Genomic DNA, 19,271 nt, shown 5'->3' on the forward strand with positions numbered 1-19,271 from the left:
TTTGAATTTCCCTTTGCCTCACCAATTATGTTAATGAAAAAGTTTGCCTTGGCCTGTCTGATTTCTTTCATCACCTTATTTCTCAACATGGTAAACCTACGTCATTGTTGTTTTGTATTAACTTCTATGGGCTAGGTGGGACGTTAGCGTCCCACTCTATTCAACAGCCAGTGGACTCACGTGGCGCGAAATTCAAGTACCTCAAAATTGCAATAATTTCAATATTTCAAACATACGACTATTTTACACCATTTGAAAGATAAGACTCTCGTTAATCTAACCACATTGTCTGATTTCAAAAAGGCTTTACAGCGAAAACAAAACATTAGATTATGTTAGGAGAGTACATAGACACAAATAACCACACAGCCATTTTTCAAGCAAGCATATATGTCACAAAAACCAAAAACACAGCTAAATGCAGCACTAACCTTTGATGACCTTCATCAGATAACACTCCTAGGACATTATGTTATAAAATACATGCATGTTTTGTTCAATCAAGTTGATATTATATAAAAAAACAGCTTTTTATATTAGCATGTGATGTTCAGAACTAGCATTCCCACCCAAAACTTCCGGTGAATTTACTAAATTACTCATGATAAATGTTGACAAAATACATAACAATTATTTTAAGAATTATAGGTACAGAACTCCTTTATGCAATCGCTATGTCAGATTTTAAAAAAGCTTTTCGGCGAAAGCACATTTTGCAATATTCTGAGTACATAGCTCAGCCATCACGGCTAGCTAATTTGACACCCGCCAAGTTCCTGGCAACCTAAACTCAGAATTACTATTAGAAAAATTGGATTACCTTTGCTGTTCTTTGTCAGAATGCACTCCCAGGACTGCTACTTCCACAACAAATGTTGTTTTTGTTCCAAATGATCCATAGTTATATGCAAATCCCCCGTTTTGTTCGTGCGTTCAGGTCACTATCCAAAGGGTAACGCGCGAGAGCATTTCGAGACAAAAAAGGTCAAAATGTTCCATTACCGTACTTAGAAGCATGTCAAACGCTGTTTAAAATCAATTTTTATGGTATTTTACTTGTAAAATAGCGATAATATTCCAACCGTGAACTCGCATTTCCATTTCCTTTGTCCTCAGGCAGACCACTGACAAACTGAGTTACTATACTTTGTCCAGAGACAGGAGACGCCCCAATCCGCTTTCTGGCGACTTTAGCGAGCCAATTGAAGCCTTAGAAAGTGCAGCATAACCCCACGGATTCTGTAGTTTCGATAGACAAGCAAAAGGGGAACTACAAAATCGCAGACAGGCCACTTCCTACTTGGAATCTTCTCAGGTTTTTGCCTGCCATATGAGTTCTGTTATACTCACAGACACCATTCAAACAGTTTTAGAAACTTTGGAGTGTTTTCTATCCAAATCTAATTATATGCATATTCTCGTTTCTGGGCAAGAGTAGTAACCAGTTTAAATCGGGTACGTTTTTTATCTGGCCGTGAAAATACTGCCCCCTAGCTCAGACAGGTTAAGTGTTTGTTTTGGTTCTCTTCGTAATAAAAGGAAGATGACCATGCACAATCCTGCTGCGCCTTGGTCCCCATCCTTACGACGAACGTGACAACTCTCTACTATTATTCTGACATTTCACATTCTTAAAATAAAGTGGTGATCCTAACTGACCTAAGACAGGGAATTTTTACTAGGATTAAATGTCAGGAAATGTTAAAAACTGAGTTTAAATGTATTTGGCTAAGATGTATGTAAACTTTCAACTTCAACTGTATCGTAGACCACCTTTTACAAAATATTACATATAAATGTCATCAGTGAATATTACATTTACTGTTAAGTGTTTTGTGCACAGATTATTAACACATTGTTTTCATCAGAAGAGAATCTGTGTGCAATTGTGTTCACGGTTCCCAACAATCAGTAAATTCTACTACACAAAATTCTAAATTACCCCATCAGTTTCATACCAAGTACTATATATGGAAAGATTGAGGCAATGGGGACTGTGCAATTGTTATAATTTTTTACAATATTGTGGACATGCAGAGAATTTAGTTGGGTTACTCCTACGTCATCATCTCCAACATTGTGACCTTCCATTATAGAGCTTTGCTCTGGTGTGGATTGAGGCCTCTAGCTACATTGGTATTATTTGTGTTCCTCCATTGTTGTGTTCCTCCATCTCCTTATTTCTATTGTGGATTGTGTTTCTGTGCGCCAATAGAAAGTTGACAAAACTATTAGTAAACCAACCTTTTATTGAATACATGGAATTGTATTGTGATGATACCAATGAATGAATCCTGCTAACAAATTTCTCATTTAATTTTGTTTTTGTTTTATCAGGAATAATCAGTGTTGGGGAGTAGTGAACTACATGTAGTTTAACTAGTAATATAACTACATTTTGCAGTAGCATGGTGGTAGTTGAACTAAATGCAAATCTCGGTAGTGTTTTCAGTAGTTAATGACATTTTTTCCATGTAGCGGTGTAGCTAACTACTCGAACTACACACAACTTCTTTTTTCAAAAATAAAATATGGGTCAAGTAGGCAAGAATTTCCTTTCTTTTCGGCATCAGATCTGCATAATTCTCACTTGAAACATCCTTTTTTTGTTTAAGCTACATTATATGCTACACTTAAGAAAAACATAGTTTACTTAACTAAGGTTACTGTACCTTCCCCAACACTGGGAATAATACTTGATGTGTATGAAATTGTTTAGTGAAATATATGTAAAAGGAGAGTAATTACCCATAATTCTCCACCTTTGGATAGTTATACTTTCAATTTTGACCTGATTTATTGACTGTAAAGAAAACGTGTTTATTTACTGGGGTTTTTTAAACACAGACTAACTTTCTGTTTTATCTGCTTAGACTCAAGCGATAAGTATGGTTGCGTTAATCTTTTTGCAGGCAGGTGTGTTCTTTTGATGAATGTATTTGCAATGTTGATGGTAAAATATAGTTTTGATTAATTTATTTACTGTTTTGCAAAAGGCCACAGTTCCAAAACATGCTTGTACGCGATTGAGAAAAACTGTAATAGAACTTACTATAGAATTTTTTACTACATTGCAATACCCTGTACCATAACAAATGTCACATAGTGTAATATAGTACATACTATAGTTTAACATAGTATACTATGGTACGTACTACGGTAGGCCTGCAAATACATGTATGTGTACTATGATAACTTTGTGATGGCATTTATTTATCCACATTACTCTACTGTGCGATGACAATCATATACACACATTTTGTACTGCTAATACAGTATGTAGCCATTATAAACATGTGTATGTATCATGGTGGAAAGCTGTAAATCATTCCATGAATAAGATCATTTCACTTATGGAAAATAAATCATGGTTAACACCCTCATACCCTCCAGAAAAAATAATGTTGTTTGCTATAGAATACTACAGTACTTGCTGTAGTAAACCGTAGTATACTGTAGAATACTACCCTACACAGTGTTGACATGCTAATAATTGCTTGGCATAAACCCCACCCATTTCCCTCCCCCATATCCCAATTTGTGCCACCCATGAGTGGGAAACCTACTGCCGAAATAAAGGAAACACCAACATAAAGTGCCTTGATAGGGTTGATGAGCCACTATGAGCTGCCAGAACAGCTGCAATATGCCCTGCCAAAGACTCCACAAAAGTCTGGAGTTCTATTGGAGGGATGTGACACCATTGTTCTGTGACAAATTCCATCATTGTGTATTTTGTTGTTGTTGTGGTGGAAAAAGCTGTCTCAGGCACTCATTAAACCCCCTATGCTCCTTTGAGACCCATCTTTCAGTCACTGAGATCTCTTCTTGTAACCATGGTAACCACAATAATGGGCAACTGGACATGTTTATACATAACATGATGGGATGTTAATTGCTTAATTAACTCATAAACTACAACTGTGTGGAAGCCCCTGCTTTCAATATACAGTGGGGGGGAAAGTATTTGATCCCCTGCTGATTTTGTACGTTTGCCCACTTACAAAGAAATGATCAGTCTATAATTTTAATGGTAGATTTATTTGAACAGTGAGAGACAGAATAACAACAAAAAACCCAGAAAAACGCATGTCAAAAATGTTATAAATTGATTTGCATTTTTATGAGGGAAATACGTTTTTGACCCCCTCTCAATCAGAAAGATTTCTGGCTCCCAGGTGTCTTTTATACAGGTAACGAGCTGAGATTAGGAGCACACTCTTAAAGGGAGTGCTCCTAACCGCGCTTGTTACCTGTAAAAAAGAAACCTGTCCACAGAAGCAATCAATCAATCAGATTCCAAACTCTCCACCATGGCCAAGACCAAAGAGCTCTCCAAAGATGTCAGGGACAAGATTGTAGACCTACACAAGACTGGAATGGGCTACAAGACCATCGCCAAGCAGCTTGGTGAGAAGGTGACAACATTTGGTGTGATTATTCGCAAATGGAAGAAACACAAAAGAACTGTCAATATCCCTCGGCCTGGGGCTCCATGCAAGATCTCACCTTGTGGGGTTGCAATGATCATGAGAACGGTGAGGAATCAGCCCAGAACTACACGGGAGGATCTTGTCAATGATCTCAAGGCAGCTGGGACCATAGTCACCAAGAAAACAATTGGTAACACACTACGCCATGAAGGACTGAAATCCTGCAGCGCCCGCAAAGTCCCCCTGATCAAGAATACATATACATATATACATGCCCGTCTGAAGTTTGCCAATGAACATCTGAATGATTCAGAGGAAAACTGGTGAAAGTGTAGTGGTCAGATGAGACCAAAATGGAGCTCTTTGGCATCAACTCAACTCGCCGTGTTTGGAGGAGGAGGAATGCTGCCTATGACCCCAAGAACACCATCTCCACCGTCAAACATGGAGGTGGAAACATTATGCTTTGGGGGTGTTTTTCTGCTAAGGGGACAGGACAACTTCACCGCATCAAAGGGATGATGGACGGGGCCATGTACCGTCAAATCTTGGGTGAGAACATCCTTCCTTCAGCCAGGGCATTGAAAATGGGTCGTGGATGGGTATTCCAGCATGACAATGACCCAAAACACACGGTCAAGGCAACAAAGGAGTGGCTCAAGAAGAAGCACATTAAGGTCCTGGAGTAGCCTAGCCAGTCTCCAGACCTTAATCCCATAGAAAATCTGTGGAGGGAGCTGAAGATTCGAGTTGCCAAACGTCAGCCTCGAAACCTTAATGACTTGGAGAAGATCTGCAAAGAGGAGTGGGACAAAATCCCTCCTGAGATGTGTGCAAACCTGATGGTCAACTACAAGAAACGTCTGACCTCTGTGATTGCCAACAAGGGTTTTGCCACCAAGTACTAAGTCATGTTTTGCAGAGGGGTCAAATACTTATTTCCCTCATTAAAATGCAAATCATTTTATAACATTTTTCACAAGCGTTTTTTTGTATATTTTTGTTGTTACAGTGGGGGAAAAAAGTATTTGATCCCCTGCTGATTTTGTACGTTTGCCCACTTACAAAGAAATGATCAGTCTATAATTTTAATAGTAGGTTTACAGTGAGAGACAGAATAACAACAAAGAAATCCAGATAAACTCCCTTTAAGAGTGTGCTCCTAATCTCAGCTCGTTACCTGTATAAAAGACACCTGGGAGCCAGAAATCTTTCTGATTGAGAGGGGGTCAAATACTTATTTCCCTCATTAAAATGCAAATCAATTTATAACATTTTTCTGGATTTTTTTGTTGTTATTCTGTCTCTCACTGTATTCTGTCTCTCACTGTTCAAATAAACCTACCATTAAAATTAGAGACTGATCATTTCTTTGTGAGTGGGCAAACGTACAAAATCAGCGGGGGATCAAATACTTTTTTCCCCCCACTGTACAGTACTTTGTATCTCTCATTTACTCAAGCGTTTCCTTTATTTTGACAGTTACCTGTAATTCCAAACACATTTTAGCTAAGAGCAGCTGTTTAGCTGGTTATACAAAGGTTAGCCATGTGTTGGCAAAATTTGATGAGCAAGTCAATAAAGCTTATCAGCAGCCAGCAGCAGGCACTATTCGCAGGTTCTTTTTGAAAACAGATGTCAGATACTACAGTAAGTGCAATTAGCTCCAATCAGTGTAATTTGCTCAATATTAGGAGTTGAGAAATAAAGATGACATCATCACAAATATATTCTCCTATTTTCTAAGGTACAGATGTAGGATCTTCATTTAGTCACCCTGTTGCAGGAGAACCTTATTGCAGTTAAATAAATCTAAAACCTGCAGTGAATTTTAGGTTTAAAAAGTTCTGAAGTTTTGAATTTCCACTTAGAAATGTCAGGCTTTATTTTCCCTTACGAAAAATGTATCAACCCCTACTAAAATGTCCTAAAAACCCACATAATAATTCACATTTCCTGTTGATGTAGGATTATTTTACAGCTGTAGTAAACTGGCTAAAATATTATCCTACATCTGTAGTTATGTACTTCAAAATGTGTTTATTCTGTAGTTGCTAGCAACATTCCTAAAAAAAAATTATGAAAAAAAATGCAGTGCATTATGACCCTGTGTGGGCTGCGGACCCCGGTTGAATACCCCTGCTTTAAAAGACCTTTACTTCTTGTCATCTCTATATTTTGCCTTTTTAAAGTTTGTTTTAATTAAAATCATGTTGGGAAATATGTTAGCCGATTGCGTTATGATCCTTGATCCATGAGGAACACCGAATGCACCCGTATGCTGTTTTCATAACCAAGTGGATAGCTGGTATTTAGCACATACGACTGGGAAAAAATCCAGTTAAACAGCCCCCCAACTGTTAATCACTAGTGGGGAACTTGTCTATCATCCCTGAGCTCTGACTTCTCCCACATACTGAACGCTGACGTCACCTACCAAGGAAATGGCCCCGATAACAGCATTTTGGGCCGTTAAATGCAACAACAAAACATTATTTATAAAAAAGCTATCTATTATATTTTTTTAACACTATAATTTGTTTACAAGCATGATCGCTGTCCTTTTAGTTTATGGATGACGCTGCTTGTTTGCCATTAGCCAATCAGCGCTTCTCAACAAGTTCAAAGCATGTGAATGCATCCAACTCATATTTATGACTGCACAACTGGTAAATTCACATTAGAATTCCGCATTCACACCAAGCCTATAGTTAACTACTCCTTCCCTCCTTGCCCCTGCTTTGCCTCCTCCTCTCATCCAATGAAATGACATGGATAGAAAAGAGCGGAAGCTCTGAACTATCCCAGGCTCCAGTCCTACCCAACTACAGGTTATAGAAAAGAGCAGAAGCTCTGAACTATCCCAGTCCTACGTACCTACAGGTTATAGAAAAGAGCAGAAGCTCTGAACTATCCCAGTCATACCCACCTACAGGTTATAGAAAAGAGCAGAAGCTCTGAACTATCCCAGGCTCCAGTCCTACCCACCTACAGGTTATAGAAAAGAGCAGAAGATCTGAACTATCCCAGTCCTACCTACCTACAGGTTATAGAAACGAGCAGAAGCTCTAAACTATCCCAGTCCTACCTACCTACAGGTTATAGAAAAGAGCAGAAGCTCTGAACTATCCCAGTCCTACCCACCTACAGGTTATAGAAAAGAGCAGAAGCTCTGAACTATCCCAGTCCTACCTACCTACAGGTTATAGAAAAGAGCAGAAGCTCTGAACTATCCCAGTCCTACCTACCTACAGGTTATAGAAAAGAGCAGAAGCTTGTTCTTTTAGTGTGTCCAGTAGGATTTTTAGAAAATTGTTCTTTTAGTGTGTCCAGTAGGATTCAAGGAGAAAACCCCCACTTCTATGTCAAAGATAATAAAACAAAAACACTATAGTAAATACTACAGTAATGTCTGCAAAAACACTAAAGTGAATACCATAGTATATCAATATAGTAATACTACACTAGTTATAACATATTATAAACTGGCTGGTGCGAGCCCTGAATGCGGATTGGCTGACAGCCGTGGTATATCATGGTTGCGTCAAGCCTAAGAACAGCCCTTAGCTGTTCATAGGCTAAGAACACCCTCCCCCCTCGGGCATTATTGCGTAAGTTTAATATAGTATTTGTGCTAAGTAAAACCATTGCTGATTGAAGTGGGAAACCACAGACAGACATCAGTCAGATCTCATGACATCTTCAGCCAAACACACAGAGAACTCAGGCGACGTTACAGAGGTTTTTATTGAGGCCTCTAGACACATATTTCATATACACTGCTGTAATTCCGTTAAAGCTTACATAGAAACCTGCACGTTATAAGCCTCCGCTCATCTCCTTTCTCCTCCTCTAACTTCTCTCATGTTCTCTCTCCCCTTCTCCTTCTCTCCTCCTCTCTTTTTTTCCCATCTCTCTCCCGGCAGGAAAAGAAAAGATGACAAGTACAATAAGACCTGACACAAATGAGTGTTGGCACTACCAGTCTCCATAGCAACAGTTGTGTTACACACAACAAGTGTGTGTCACGTCCGCGTTCCGAGTCTCCAACATAGAAAAATACTCCACACAGTCTCAGAGGTATATTACACACAATTATAATACACACACGCACTCACGCTCACACAGACGGATGCACACACACACACACACACACACACACACACAGCTATATAATACAAATGTATACACTCAAACTGCTGCACACAGTTGTGCAGTGAGACTTTTTTTTTAAATCATGTTTTTACATTGACTCCATTTTTCTTTTGCAATTCTCAACAACACAACTGAGATAGAAAACCACTTCAACTTACAATAGTGTCTGCAGAAGTCTGCAAGGTGTCATTGAGGTGGTGTTTATGCACGTGAGTGTGTGTGTGTGTGTGTGTGTGTGTGTGTGTGTGTGTGTGTGTGTGTGTGTGTGTGTGTGTGTGTGTGTGTATGCATGTATGTAAGTCTGAAGTTTACATACACCTTAGCCAAATACATTTAAACTCAGTTTTTCACAATTCCTGACATTTAATCCTAATAAAAATTCCCTGTCTTAGGTCAGTTAGAATGTGAAATGTCAGAATAATAGTAGAGAGAATTATTTCAGCTTTTATTTCTTCAGTGGGTCAGAAGTTTACATACACTCAATTGTATTTGGTAGCATTGCCTTAAAATTGTCAAACTTGGGTCAAACGTTTCGGGTAGCCTTCCACAAGCTTCCCACAATAAGTTGGGTGAATTTTGGCTCATTCCTCCTGGCAGAGCTGGAGTAACTGAGTCAGGTTTGTTGGCCTCCTTGCTCGCACACACTTTTTCAGTTCTGCCCACAAGTTTTCTATAGGATTGAGATCAGGGCTTTGTGATGGCCACTCCAATACCTTGACTTTGTTTTCCTTAATTAGGGATAGGCGTCCCGTCAACGGGACAGTTGTAAACCATGCAGCGCCTTGTGTCATGATCGCAGATTTTAGAGTAACAACAATTGTCGATACATAGAAGTACAAGTGTCTTATATCGGCTGAAAGCTTACATTTTTTGTTAATATAACTGCACTGTCCAATTTGCAGTAGCTATTACTATGAAGAAATGCCATGCTATTGTTTGAGGAGAGCTCCTAACAACAAAACACTTTTTTCACCGCGATAGGTTTGATAAATTCACCTCTGAAGGTGAAATGTTTACTTACATTCTAAAATCTTGCTCTGATTTATCATCCAAAGGGTCCCAGAGATAACATGAAGTGTCGTTTTGTTAGATAAAATTATTTTTCATATCCTAAAAAGGTCTATATAGCATGCACGATCAATTTTTTATTTCCACTCCAAAGAAGGGAATCTGTGAAAATCTAACCCTAAACGTTGTTTCAACCAGACAAATGACACTTGTATGTATTCCTTAGAGATCCTAGAACGTAACCAGACTTCACTATATCATTAGGGGTGTAGTATATCCTATAGGACACCATATTTGGTCAGAGAGCGACGCCTTCAGGGCACGCCGATGACAAGGGCGGCCTTCACTTGAACGACTAACTTTGTCAAATAAGCACCAGTCGGGGTAACACAAAGCTAGCTAGATAGCCAATGAGCTGGGCTTTACGGGAGTATCCGGAAACCCTGTATATGTCGTAAAATGTAGCTACTAACCTTGTACGACAGCATACATTTTCCTTTTGGACAAAGATTCTAAGAATATTCAGAGTTATGAAGTTATGAAAACTGGATGTTTTGCAAATGTTGAACTTATATTATTATATGACTACTAATACTGGAAAAGCTAAATCAAAGTCCAAGTATACAGATTTGATGATATTCTTGCAGAAAAATGTAATATGAATGAAAATGTCTCTCACGATTTGTCCAAATGTACCTGGGTGACTTCACACTAAATGTCATGTAGCTCGCTCATACTTCACGTTATCTGTCTTAAACTTTGCAACTACACTGCTGCCATCTTGTCGACACCATCGGAATTACAACCAGAGTGAAGGCTGGAACTGGAACCTATCTCTTTCATTTCAAAGATTGTGTTTTTTTCTTTGTATTTTCTTCTACCAGATCTATTGTGTTATATTCGGTTTCCTACATTCAATTCACATTTCCACAAACTTCAAAGTGTTTACTTTCGAATGGTACCAAGAATATGCATATCCTTGCTTCAGGGCCTGAGCTATAGGCAGTTAGATTTGGGTTTGTCATTTAGGCAAACATGTAAAACAGGGGGCTATCCCTAAGAAGTTTTAAGCCATTTTGCCACAACTTTGGAAGTATGCTTGGGGTCATTGTCCATTTGGAAGACCCATTTGTGACCAAGTTTTAACTTCCTGACTGATGTCTTGAGATGTTGCTTCAATATATCCACCTCATTTTCCTCCCTCATGATGCCATCTATTTTGTGAAGTGCACCAGTCCCTCCTGCAGCAAAGCACCGCCACAACATGATGCTGCCACCAACGTGCTTCACGGTTGGGATGGTGTTCTTCGGCTTGCAAGCCTCCCCCTTTATCCTCCAAACACAATGATAGTCATTATGGCCAAACAGTTCTATTTTTGTTTCATCAGACCAGAGGACATGTCTCCAAAAAGTACGATCTTTGTCCCCATGAGCAGTTGCAAACCGTATTCTGGCTTTTTTATGGCGGTTTTGGAGCAGTGGCTTCTTCCTTGCTGAGCGGTAAAGGACTTGTTTTACTGTGGATAAAGATACTTTTGTACCTGTTTCCTCCAGCATTTTCACAAGGTCCTTTGCTGTTGTTCTGGGATTGATATGCACTTTTCACACCAAAGTACGTTCATCTCTAGGAGACAGAACGCGTCTCCTTCCTGAACGGTATGACAACTGCGTGGTCCCATGGTGTTTATACTTGCATACTATTGTTTGTACAGATGAACGTGGTACCTTCAGGCGTTTGGAAATTGCTCCCAAGGATGAACCAGACTTGTGGAGGTCTACAATTTTTTTTCTGAGGTCTTGGCTGATTTCTTTTGATTTACCATGATGTCAAGCAAAGAGGCACTGAGTTTGAAGGTAGGCCTTAAAATACATCCACAGGTACTCCTCCAATTGACTAAAATGATGACAATTAGCCTATCAGAAGCTTCTAAAGCCATGACATCATTTCCTGGAATTCTCCAAGCTGTTTAAAGGCACAGTCAACTTAGTGTATGTAAACTTCTGACCCACTGGAATTGTGATACAGTGAATTATAAGTGAAATAATTTGTCTGTAAACAATTGTTGGAAAAATTACTTGTGTCATGCACAAAGTAGAATTCCTAACCGACTTGCCAAAACTATAGTTTGTTAACAAGAAATTTGTGGAGTGGTAGGAAAATGAGTTTTAATGACTCCAACCTAAGTGTATGTAAACTTCTGACTTCAGCTGTATGTATGTATGTATGTATGTATGTATGTATGTATGTATGTATGTATGTATGTATGTATGTATGTATGTATGTATGTATGTATATATATATTTGAATGTGTGTTCGCACGTGTGTATGTGTTAACCCTGTCTACCAGGCAGTGAGGACTATAGGGAGCGAGAGAGAGAGATGCAGGGGTGTGATTTGTGTCTGTGAAGGTGATGTGTATTACTGAGGTAAGAGACAGAGGAACAGTCCCGCCTCTCTGGACTTTCTGCTCCAATCACGATAGAGTCAGTACTGTCCGGTCCAATGTCAGTATAGTCCATTCAATCAAAGTATATAGTCACTGGCGCTAGCACATTAGTCCTCTCCTTGATTGTTACTCTGTCCCATTCGCCGCACTTGAGGTTTACAGTCTCTTTTAAAATGTGTATGAGCATGAATTTCTGGAGGTGCGGTCTCCCATTAGATTATTTTAACAAGTGCGTCTGTTGGCAGCACACTTCACAAGCTCATTGTACTCTCTACCAGTTAAGACATCAGAACTGCCAGCTCAGCCAAAGTGTCTATGCACTCAGAAACGCATCAATACAAAGTATGGTAATGTAGAACTCAGTCCTCAATGTTTTGGGTAGGAGAATAGGACAGAATCAGAGGCTCAAGTCTCTCTGGTGATCCATCAAAACATCCTTCAGTCGATCCAGCATCTGTCTCGTGTTCTCTCTATTGTTCTCTTTCTCTCTCTCTGTGCTGTAGGATCAGGGCCCATCTCTTCTCTCTCCCCTCCTCTCTTATCCTCATCATCTCCTCACTTCTCCTCTCCATTCTCACTTTGCTCCTCTCTTATCCTCTGCTCTCCTCCTCTCCCGGCTCTTCTGTTGATGTTGTGGTTGTTGTTTTGGTTGACATGGTAGTGGAGGATGAGATGTCACAGAAGTTCCTGTGCGTGGCGTTCTAGCTTCCTGTCTGACCCCGAAGACGGGGTTTATAGATTAGGGGTCAGGTAAGTATGTATGCTACAGAGCCTGGAGCAGAAGCCCCAGCATGGTCACATACACACTCACACACCCTCTCACACCCAGGGGTCCAGAGGCTGCTGCAGAGCGCTGGGCTCTCCCCTCCTCTCCCTCAGAATCCACAGAACCCTGGGCCAATAACGCCTGAGAGGGAGAGAGAGAGAGGGGGGGGGTAAAGAGAGGTCATGTAAAGGTAATATGAGAGAGAGAATTAGTCATCTGATGTAAATGTGCTTTGAAAAGAGAGAGAAGACGAGGGAAAGAGCAGCATGACAGGATTGAGTTATGGGTGGATAGATGGATGGATGAACATAGTGATGAAGATGTTTATAGATGGATGGACAGAGTAGATGGAGATGCAGAGAAGAGTAAAGCAGATATGACAGATGGACAGAACGTGGAGGAGGAGGAGAGGGAAATGGACAGTGTTACGGAGGAGGAGGAGAGATGGAGGGCTGCTGCTTTCAGAAAACCTGTTATGAGTTCTGTCACAGTCAAAGAGACACACACACTCACACACACACACCAATGCGCAAACACTCATGCTCACCTCTTCACACTCGAAGTCATTGGAAGGAATGCACTTTTGTCCTCCCTCCTGGAAAAAAAACCACACCATCAGCATCGACTTACACACAGCATAAGCAACAACACACACATACACACATATATTGCAGATGGATCCTCACATTATCAGCTCATGATTTAAATAGAGTTACAGAAGAAGGAGAGAATGAAGACTGTGATTAACTCCTCACACTGCCAGAGGGACAGTGTGTGTCACACACACACCAACACACACTCTCTCTCTCTCTCACTCGCTCACGCCAAAGTCTGCAGTTATCTCCCTCTACCATCAGCCCCTCTCGGGGTCTCATTAGCATATCCCTGCCCGTCGCCTGGGTGGGAGAGCCAATCAGATCTTATCTCCTCTCAGAACAGGAAGAGCTCTTGTCATGGCCAGGAAATCAAGAGAATAATAGAGAGCAGAGAACTGAGAGATAAATAACGAGTATAACAAACACACTCACACACACACACCCTCCCCCCGACCTCTTCGTGATCAGTCTGAATGTCAGGGGTTCCGTGCAGGAGACAGAAGTCCTGGGATTAGACCGCCAGCTGCAGGCCTTTGACAGTTTAAACTTACAGTCCAGTATACACACACACACACACATCCATGTACACACACACACACACACACACACACACACACACACACACACACACACACACACACACACACACACACACACACACACACACACACACACACACATCCATGTACACACAGCATGAATATTTCCATCCATCTCACAGTTACCATGATGTATTCTGTCCGTGTGTGTATTTCCCCTCCAGCCTCCATCCCAGTTAGGGAATATTTAGAACGTCAGGACTAGATATTTCCTCAGCCGGTCAAGTGTCGAATGATTAAATAATTTATACATGTTGCTCCCTATACACTATGAAAGTAGATACGTCACATGAACTAACGTCACTATTGATAACCATTGACACGCACACACAGGCACACACCTTAAGGTTGGCACAGGTCGAGAAAACACAAGCGCTATCCAGAGGCTTGACGTCATTGGCTTGGAGAGAGGGAGCGGGCTTAGAGTTGAGGGGTGGCTGTATGGGAGGAAAGGGCGTGGCCAAAGACTCTGTGACGGGTAGTACACTCCCCTCTGATCCATAGCCAAACGCCTGGATGGAATTCTCTACAGAAACAGGCAGGAGAGAGAGAGAAGAAGAGAGAAGAGAGAGGCAAGATGGAGTGCAGGTATTACAGCTAGGTCACTGTCAGAAAAAGAAACACAGAGGGACACAACAAAAAACACACACGCCACACACACACACACACACACACACACACACACACACACACACACACACACACACACACACACACACACACACACACACACACACACACACACACACACACACACACACACACACACACACACATTCCACTCACTGAGGCAGGTGTTGTGTGTGAAGTCTCTGAGGAAGGCGTCACACTCCTGTTCCTGGTTGCCAGTCCCTCTGCAGGAGCACCAGGGAGAGATGGTGCTGTTACTGGGACTGCTGTCCATGTAGTTAGGAGTCACATCAGACCCTGGACAGAGGGAGGGAGTAGACAATATTCAGAACCAAGAGTACGTTTGAAGAACACTTCTGCTGGGATAGAAAACCCTTTTAAATGGAGAGAGGAAGCCAAACTCTAGTGGACTACGGCATATTTAGGCATATTTGAAATGGTGAAATGGGGTGAGATTTAATTTACATAGCAATTTCCTACCATCCACTAGGGGCAACGCGAGCCCCTAATATCATCTAGTTGGCTTGCAACGAGCCAGGCCTTTGGGGATCGGGTTGAGAATGGTCTTCAAATGAGCATCGCGTTTTCAACCCCAGTGCTAGGCAATCGTTTAGTAACATTTATTTTCTGTTTTAAACCTATCCCAAACCTTAACCCTAACCGTAACCACTCGGAATTAATGCCAAAGAATAACTCCATTTCCTAAATTGAACAAATATCAAGGTTAGTTTCGGTTTTAATTTCGCACAGTTTTACTAAAATACAGAAAATTATGTGGAACACTCCATTATCTTCAGACAAGCCATATTTAAAATGGCAAGCCATGTCATATCTCTGTATCTGCAGTTATGGTAAGGTATGGCGTTTTCTTTGGTGATTGAGTTGCGAGAGTGTGTGTGTGTATGTACTCACCAATGAGGCCTACGTAGGCCATTAGGCAGCCGTGGTAGTTATCATGGGGACAGCTGTTGATGGAGTGACCAGTCATCTGACAGGTGGTATGGAAATCAGCCAGTCTTGACCTACATGCACACACAGGGGCAAATGAAAAACCTTCATCGTAATATCGCCATTTTAGCATTTCAACCGAAGGAACTTAAACATTATGGACACCTTCTTAATTTTGAGTTGCACACCCCACTTTTGCCCTCAGAACAGCCTCAATTCGTCAGGACGTGGACTCTGCAAGGCGTCGAAAGCATTCCACAGGGATGCTGGCCCACGTTGACTCCAATGCTTTCCACAGTTTTGTCAAGTTGGCTGGATGTCCTTTGGGTGGTGGACCATTCTTGATACACACGGGAAACTGTTGAGCATGAAAAATCCAGCAGTGTGTGCATGAAAAACCCAGCAGCTTTGCAGTTGATTGAAGTGGATTTAACAAGTGACATCAATAAGGGATCATAGCTTTCACCTGGATTCACCTGGTCAGTCTATGTCATGGAAAGAGCAGGTGACCATAATGTTTTGTACATACAGGAATTGTATATGCAGGCATCAAACCCACAACCCTAATATTGCCAGCATCATGCTCTAACCCACTAAGCCATTGGAACCACCCACTATAGTACTTACAGTAAGCATTATGAAAATATTGTAAGGCTATTTTATGGGAGATATTATTGTTTTCTGTAGTTCTAAAATAAGGTGAATCGGTTGTTTTGAATTACAAGGGTTATTGATTATCTACCCAGCAACTACTTTTTGCTGTTAAAGAGTCTCGATCCCAACCTACCATCCATTCTCACAGTCCACTCCAATTGATTTGATAGGGAAAATAATCGACTTCGACACAAGCCAATGACAATGGAAGGTTGGATAAAAACTACATCGCATTCACATGTTACCTCAAGACAAAGTAAGCTGTCTTTCATTGCATTGTGAATGAGGCTATGTAAGAGAGACGGTGTTAGCCAAGGCCAAACAGTAGCTATCTGCTTTGTACTGTAGAGTGTCAGACACCTCCGCAGGCATAGGTAGCCAGTGGAAAAAGAACCGCACAGAGATCATTATTTGCTTTACATTTTCAGTCTCTCACGGGGAAGGGAAGGGAAAGTGAGCCGAGCATAAATGTCCTGTTGATATCTTCCAGTTTTGTCTCAATGCCCATTAAAAAAACCACCAAGGACGTTCAAAGTCGCCGCTGTGCACTCAAACAAGAAACTCAAAAGAGAAACTCAAAAGAGAAACAAAAAGGGCCTTTCTCAGTTGTAGAATATTTCCCTCATCCGGTCTTCCTCGATTCCAATTAGAGTTATTTTCAATTTTATGTCCTAAATGGCACCTTATTCCCTATATTGTGCACCACGTTTGACCAGAGCCATACGGACCCTGGTCAAAAGCAGTACACTATTTCTTTCTGCCCTACCATTAACATGAAAAACACATATTTCTATATGACATCAGCTTCCTAGCTTGGTATAGGGTGTCCAATCAAAAACACATATTTTGACCAATGGGTAATTTTGTAGATAATCCTCTAAGAAAACAAATGGCCAAAACGTCATGGCTCTATCATATTTCCTTCAACATTTATTGGCGTTTTTCCCATTGTTGGATGGTCAAAATAAGGGTGACTAAATCAATGGAGGCCAGAGGAAAAAAAAGTGGTCATATATCAGGTACGTCTGGGTGTAGCTGGTGCAGAGGAGTCAGGCGCAGGACAGCAGGGATGAGTAACACAAGTAACTTTACTCAAATATTCCAATAACATGTCGTAATACCGAGCCAACAATAACGGACCGAACATACATAAAACAATCACGCACAAAAAACATGGGGAAAACAGAGGGTTAAATAATGAACATGTAATTGGGGGAATTGAAACCAGGTGTGTAAAACAAAGACAAAACAAATAGAAAATGAAAAGTGGATCGGCAATGGCTAGAAGGCCGGTGACGTCGACCGCCGCCCAAACAAGGAGAGGGACCGACTTCGGGCGGAAGTCGTGACATCAAGAAAATAGCATTGAGTCAGCTAGGTTAGATGCTGTGCGAGAATTAAGGCTACCTGGTAGGCTTACCATTGAACTCGTCTTCTCAAATCCGGAGAACATAATCAATATAGAGGTAAGATAGATATCGTTTTTGAAACATGACATGCAGCATTTTCATACACTATGTGTACAATACCAGTCAAAAGTTTTGACACACCTACTTATTCAAGGCTTTTTCTTTATTCTTGCAATTTTCTACATTATAGAATAATATTGAAGACATCAAAACTATGAAAGAACACATGGAACCATGTAGTAAGCAAAAAAGTGTTAAACAAATCAACATTTATTTTCCAACCATCTTGAAGGAGTTCCCACATATGCTGAGCACTTGTTGGCTGCTTTTCCTTCACTCTGCGGTCCAACTCATCCCAAACCATCTCAATTGGGTTGAGGTTGGGTGATTTGATGCAGCACTCCATCACTCTCCTTGGTCAAATAGCCCTTACACAGCCTGGAGGTGTGTTTTGGGTCATTGTCCTGTTCAAAATCAAATGATAGTCCCACTAAACGCAAACCAGATGGAATGGCATATTGCTGCAAAATGCTGCGATAATTCACTTTTAACAAGGCACACCAGTTCATTGAAATGCATTCCAGGTGACTACCTCATGAAGCTCCCGAGTGGTGCAGTGGTCTGAGGTACTGCATCTCAGTGCTAGAGGCGTCACTACAGACCCTGGTTCGATCCTGGGCTGTATCACAACCAACTGTGATCTGGAGTCCCATAGGGTGGTGCACAATTGGCACAGCATTGTCCAAGTTAGGGGAGGGTTTGGCCGGGGTAGGCCGTCATTGTAAAATAAGAATGTGTTCTTAACTGTCTTGCCTAGTTACATAAAGGTAAAAGAAAAGGCTGGTTGAGAGAATGCCAAGAGTGTGCAAAGTTATCATCAAGGCAAAAGGTGGCTACTTTGAAGAATCTCAAATAGAAAATATATTTTGATGTGTTTAACACTTTTTGGTTACTATATGAATCCATATGTTCCGTATGTTTGCTTACTACATGATTCCACAATGGCAATTGTCTTCACTGACATTTTCAACCTCTCCCTCTGTAATACCTACATGTTTCAAACAGACCACCATAGCACTGTGCCCAAGAAAGTGAAGGTAACCTGCCTGAATTATTACTGCCCCTAGAATCATGTACGTAGCCATGAAGTGCTTTGAAAGGCTGGTCATGGCTCACATCAACACCATCATGCCAGAAACCCTAGACCCACTCCAATTCGCACACCGCCCCAACAGATCCACAGATTACGTCATCTCTATCGCACTTCACACTGCACTCCTTTCCCACCTGGACAAAGGGGACACCTATGTGAGAATGCTGTTCATTGACTACAGCTCAGCATTCAACGTCATAGTGCCCACAAAGCTCATCACTAAGCTAAGGACCCTGGGACTAAACACCTCCCTCTGCAACTGGATTCAGGACTTCCTGACGGGCCGCCCCCAGGTGTTAAGGGTAGGCAACAACACATCTTCCACGCTGATGCTCAACACTGAGGCCCTTCAGGTGTGCGTGCTTTGTTCCCTCATGTACTCCCTGTTCACCCATGACTGTGTGGGAAAGCATGACTCCAACAATCATGACTCATTAAGTTGGCTGATGACACAACAGTGGTAGGCCTGATCA

General features: G+C 41.2%; 1 protein-coding gene across 1 annotated transcript in view; it reads right to left on the minus strand.

Annotated features, from left to right (window-relative positions):
• Positions 1 to 12,621: 12,621 nt before the first annotated feature.
• Positions 12,622 to 19,271, minus strand: part of LOC115203922 (GDNF family receptor alpha-2) — a 75,894-nt gene continuing 69,244 nt past the window's right edge. Inside the window, exons 6-10 of the mRNA XM_029769011.1 lie at positions 15,547 to 15,656; positions 14,791 to 14,931; positions 14,346 to 14,530; positions 13,357 to 13,404; positions 12,622 to 12,950 (exon numbers count right to left, since the gene is read on the minus strand). Of these exons, the coding sequence (XP_029624871.1) occupies positions 12,807 to 12,950; positions 13,357 to 13,404; positions 14,346 to 14,530; positions 14,791 to 14,931; positions 15,547 to 15,656 (628 nt within the window). The 3' untranslated portion in view covers positions 12,622 to 12,806. The remainder of the gene's footprint in view (positions 12,951 to 13,356; positions 13,405 to 14,345; positions 14,531 to 14,790; positions 14,932 to 15,546; positions 15,657 to 19,271) is intronic.

Source organism: Salmo trutta, chromosome 12 (genome assembly GCF_901001165.1).
Source record: "Salmo trutta chromosome 12, fSalTru1.1, whole genome shotgun sequence".
NCBI classification, from domain to species: Eukaryota; Metazoa; Chordata; class Actinopteri; order Salmoniformes; family Salmonidae; genus Salmo; species Salmo trutta.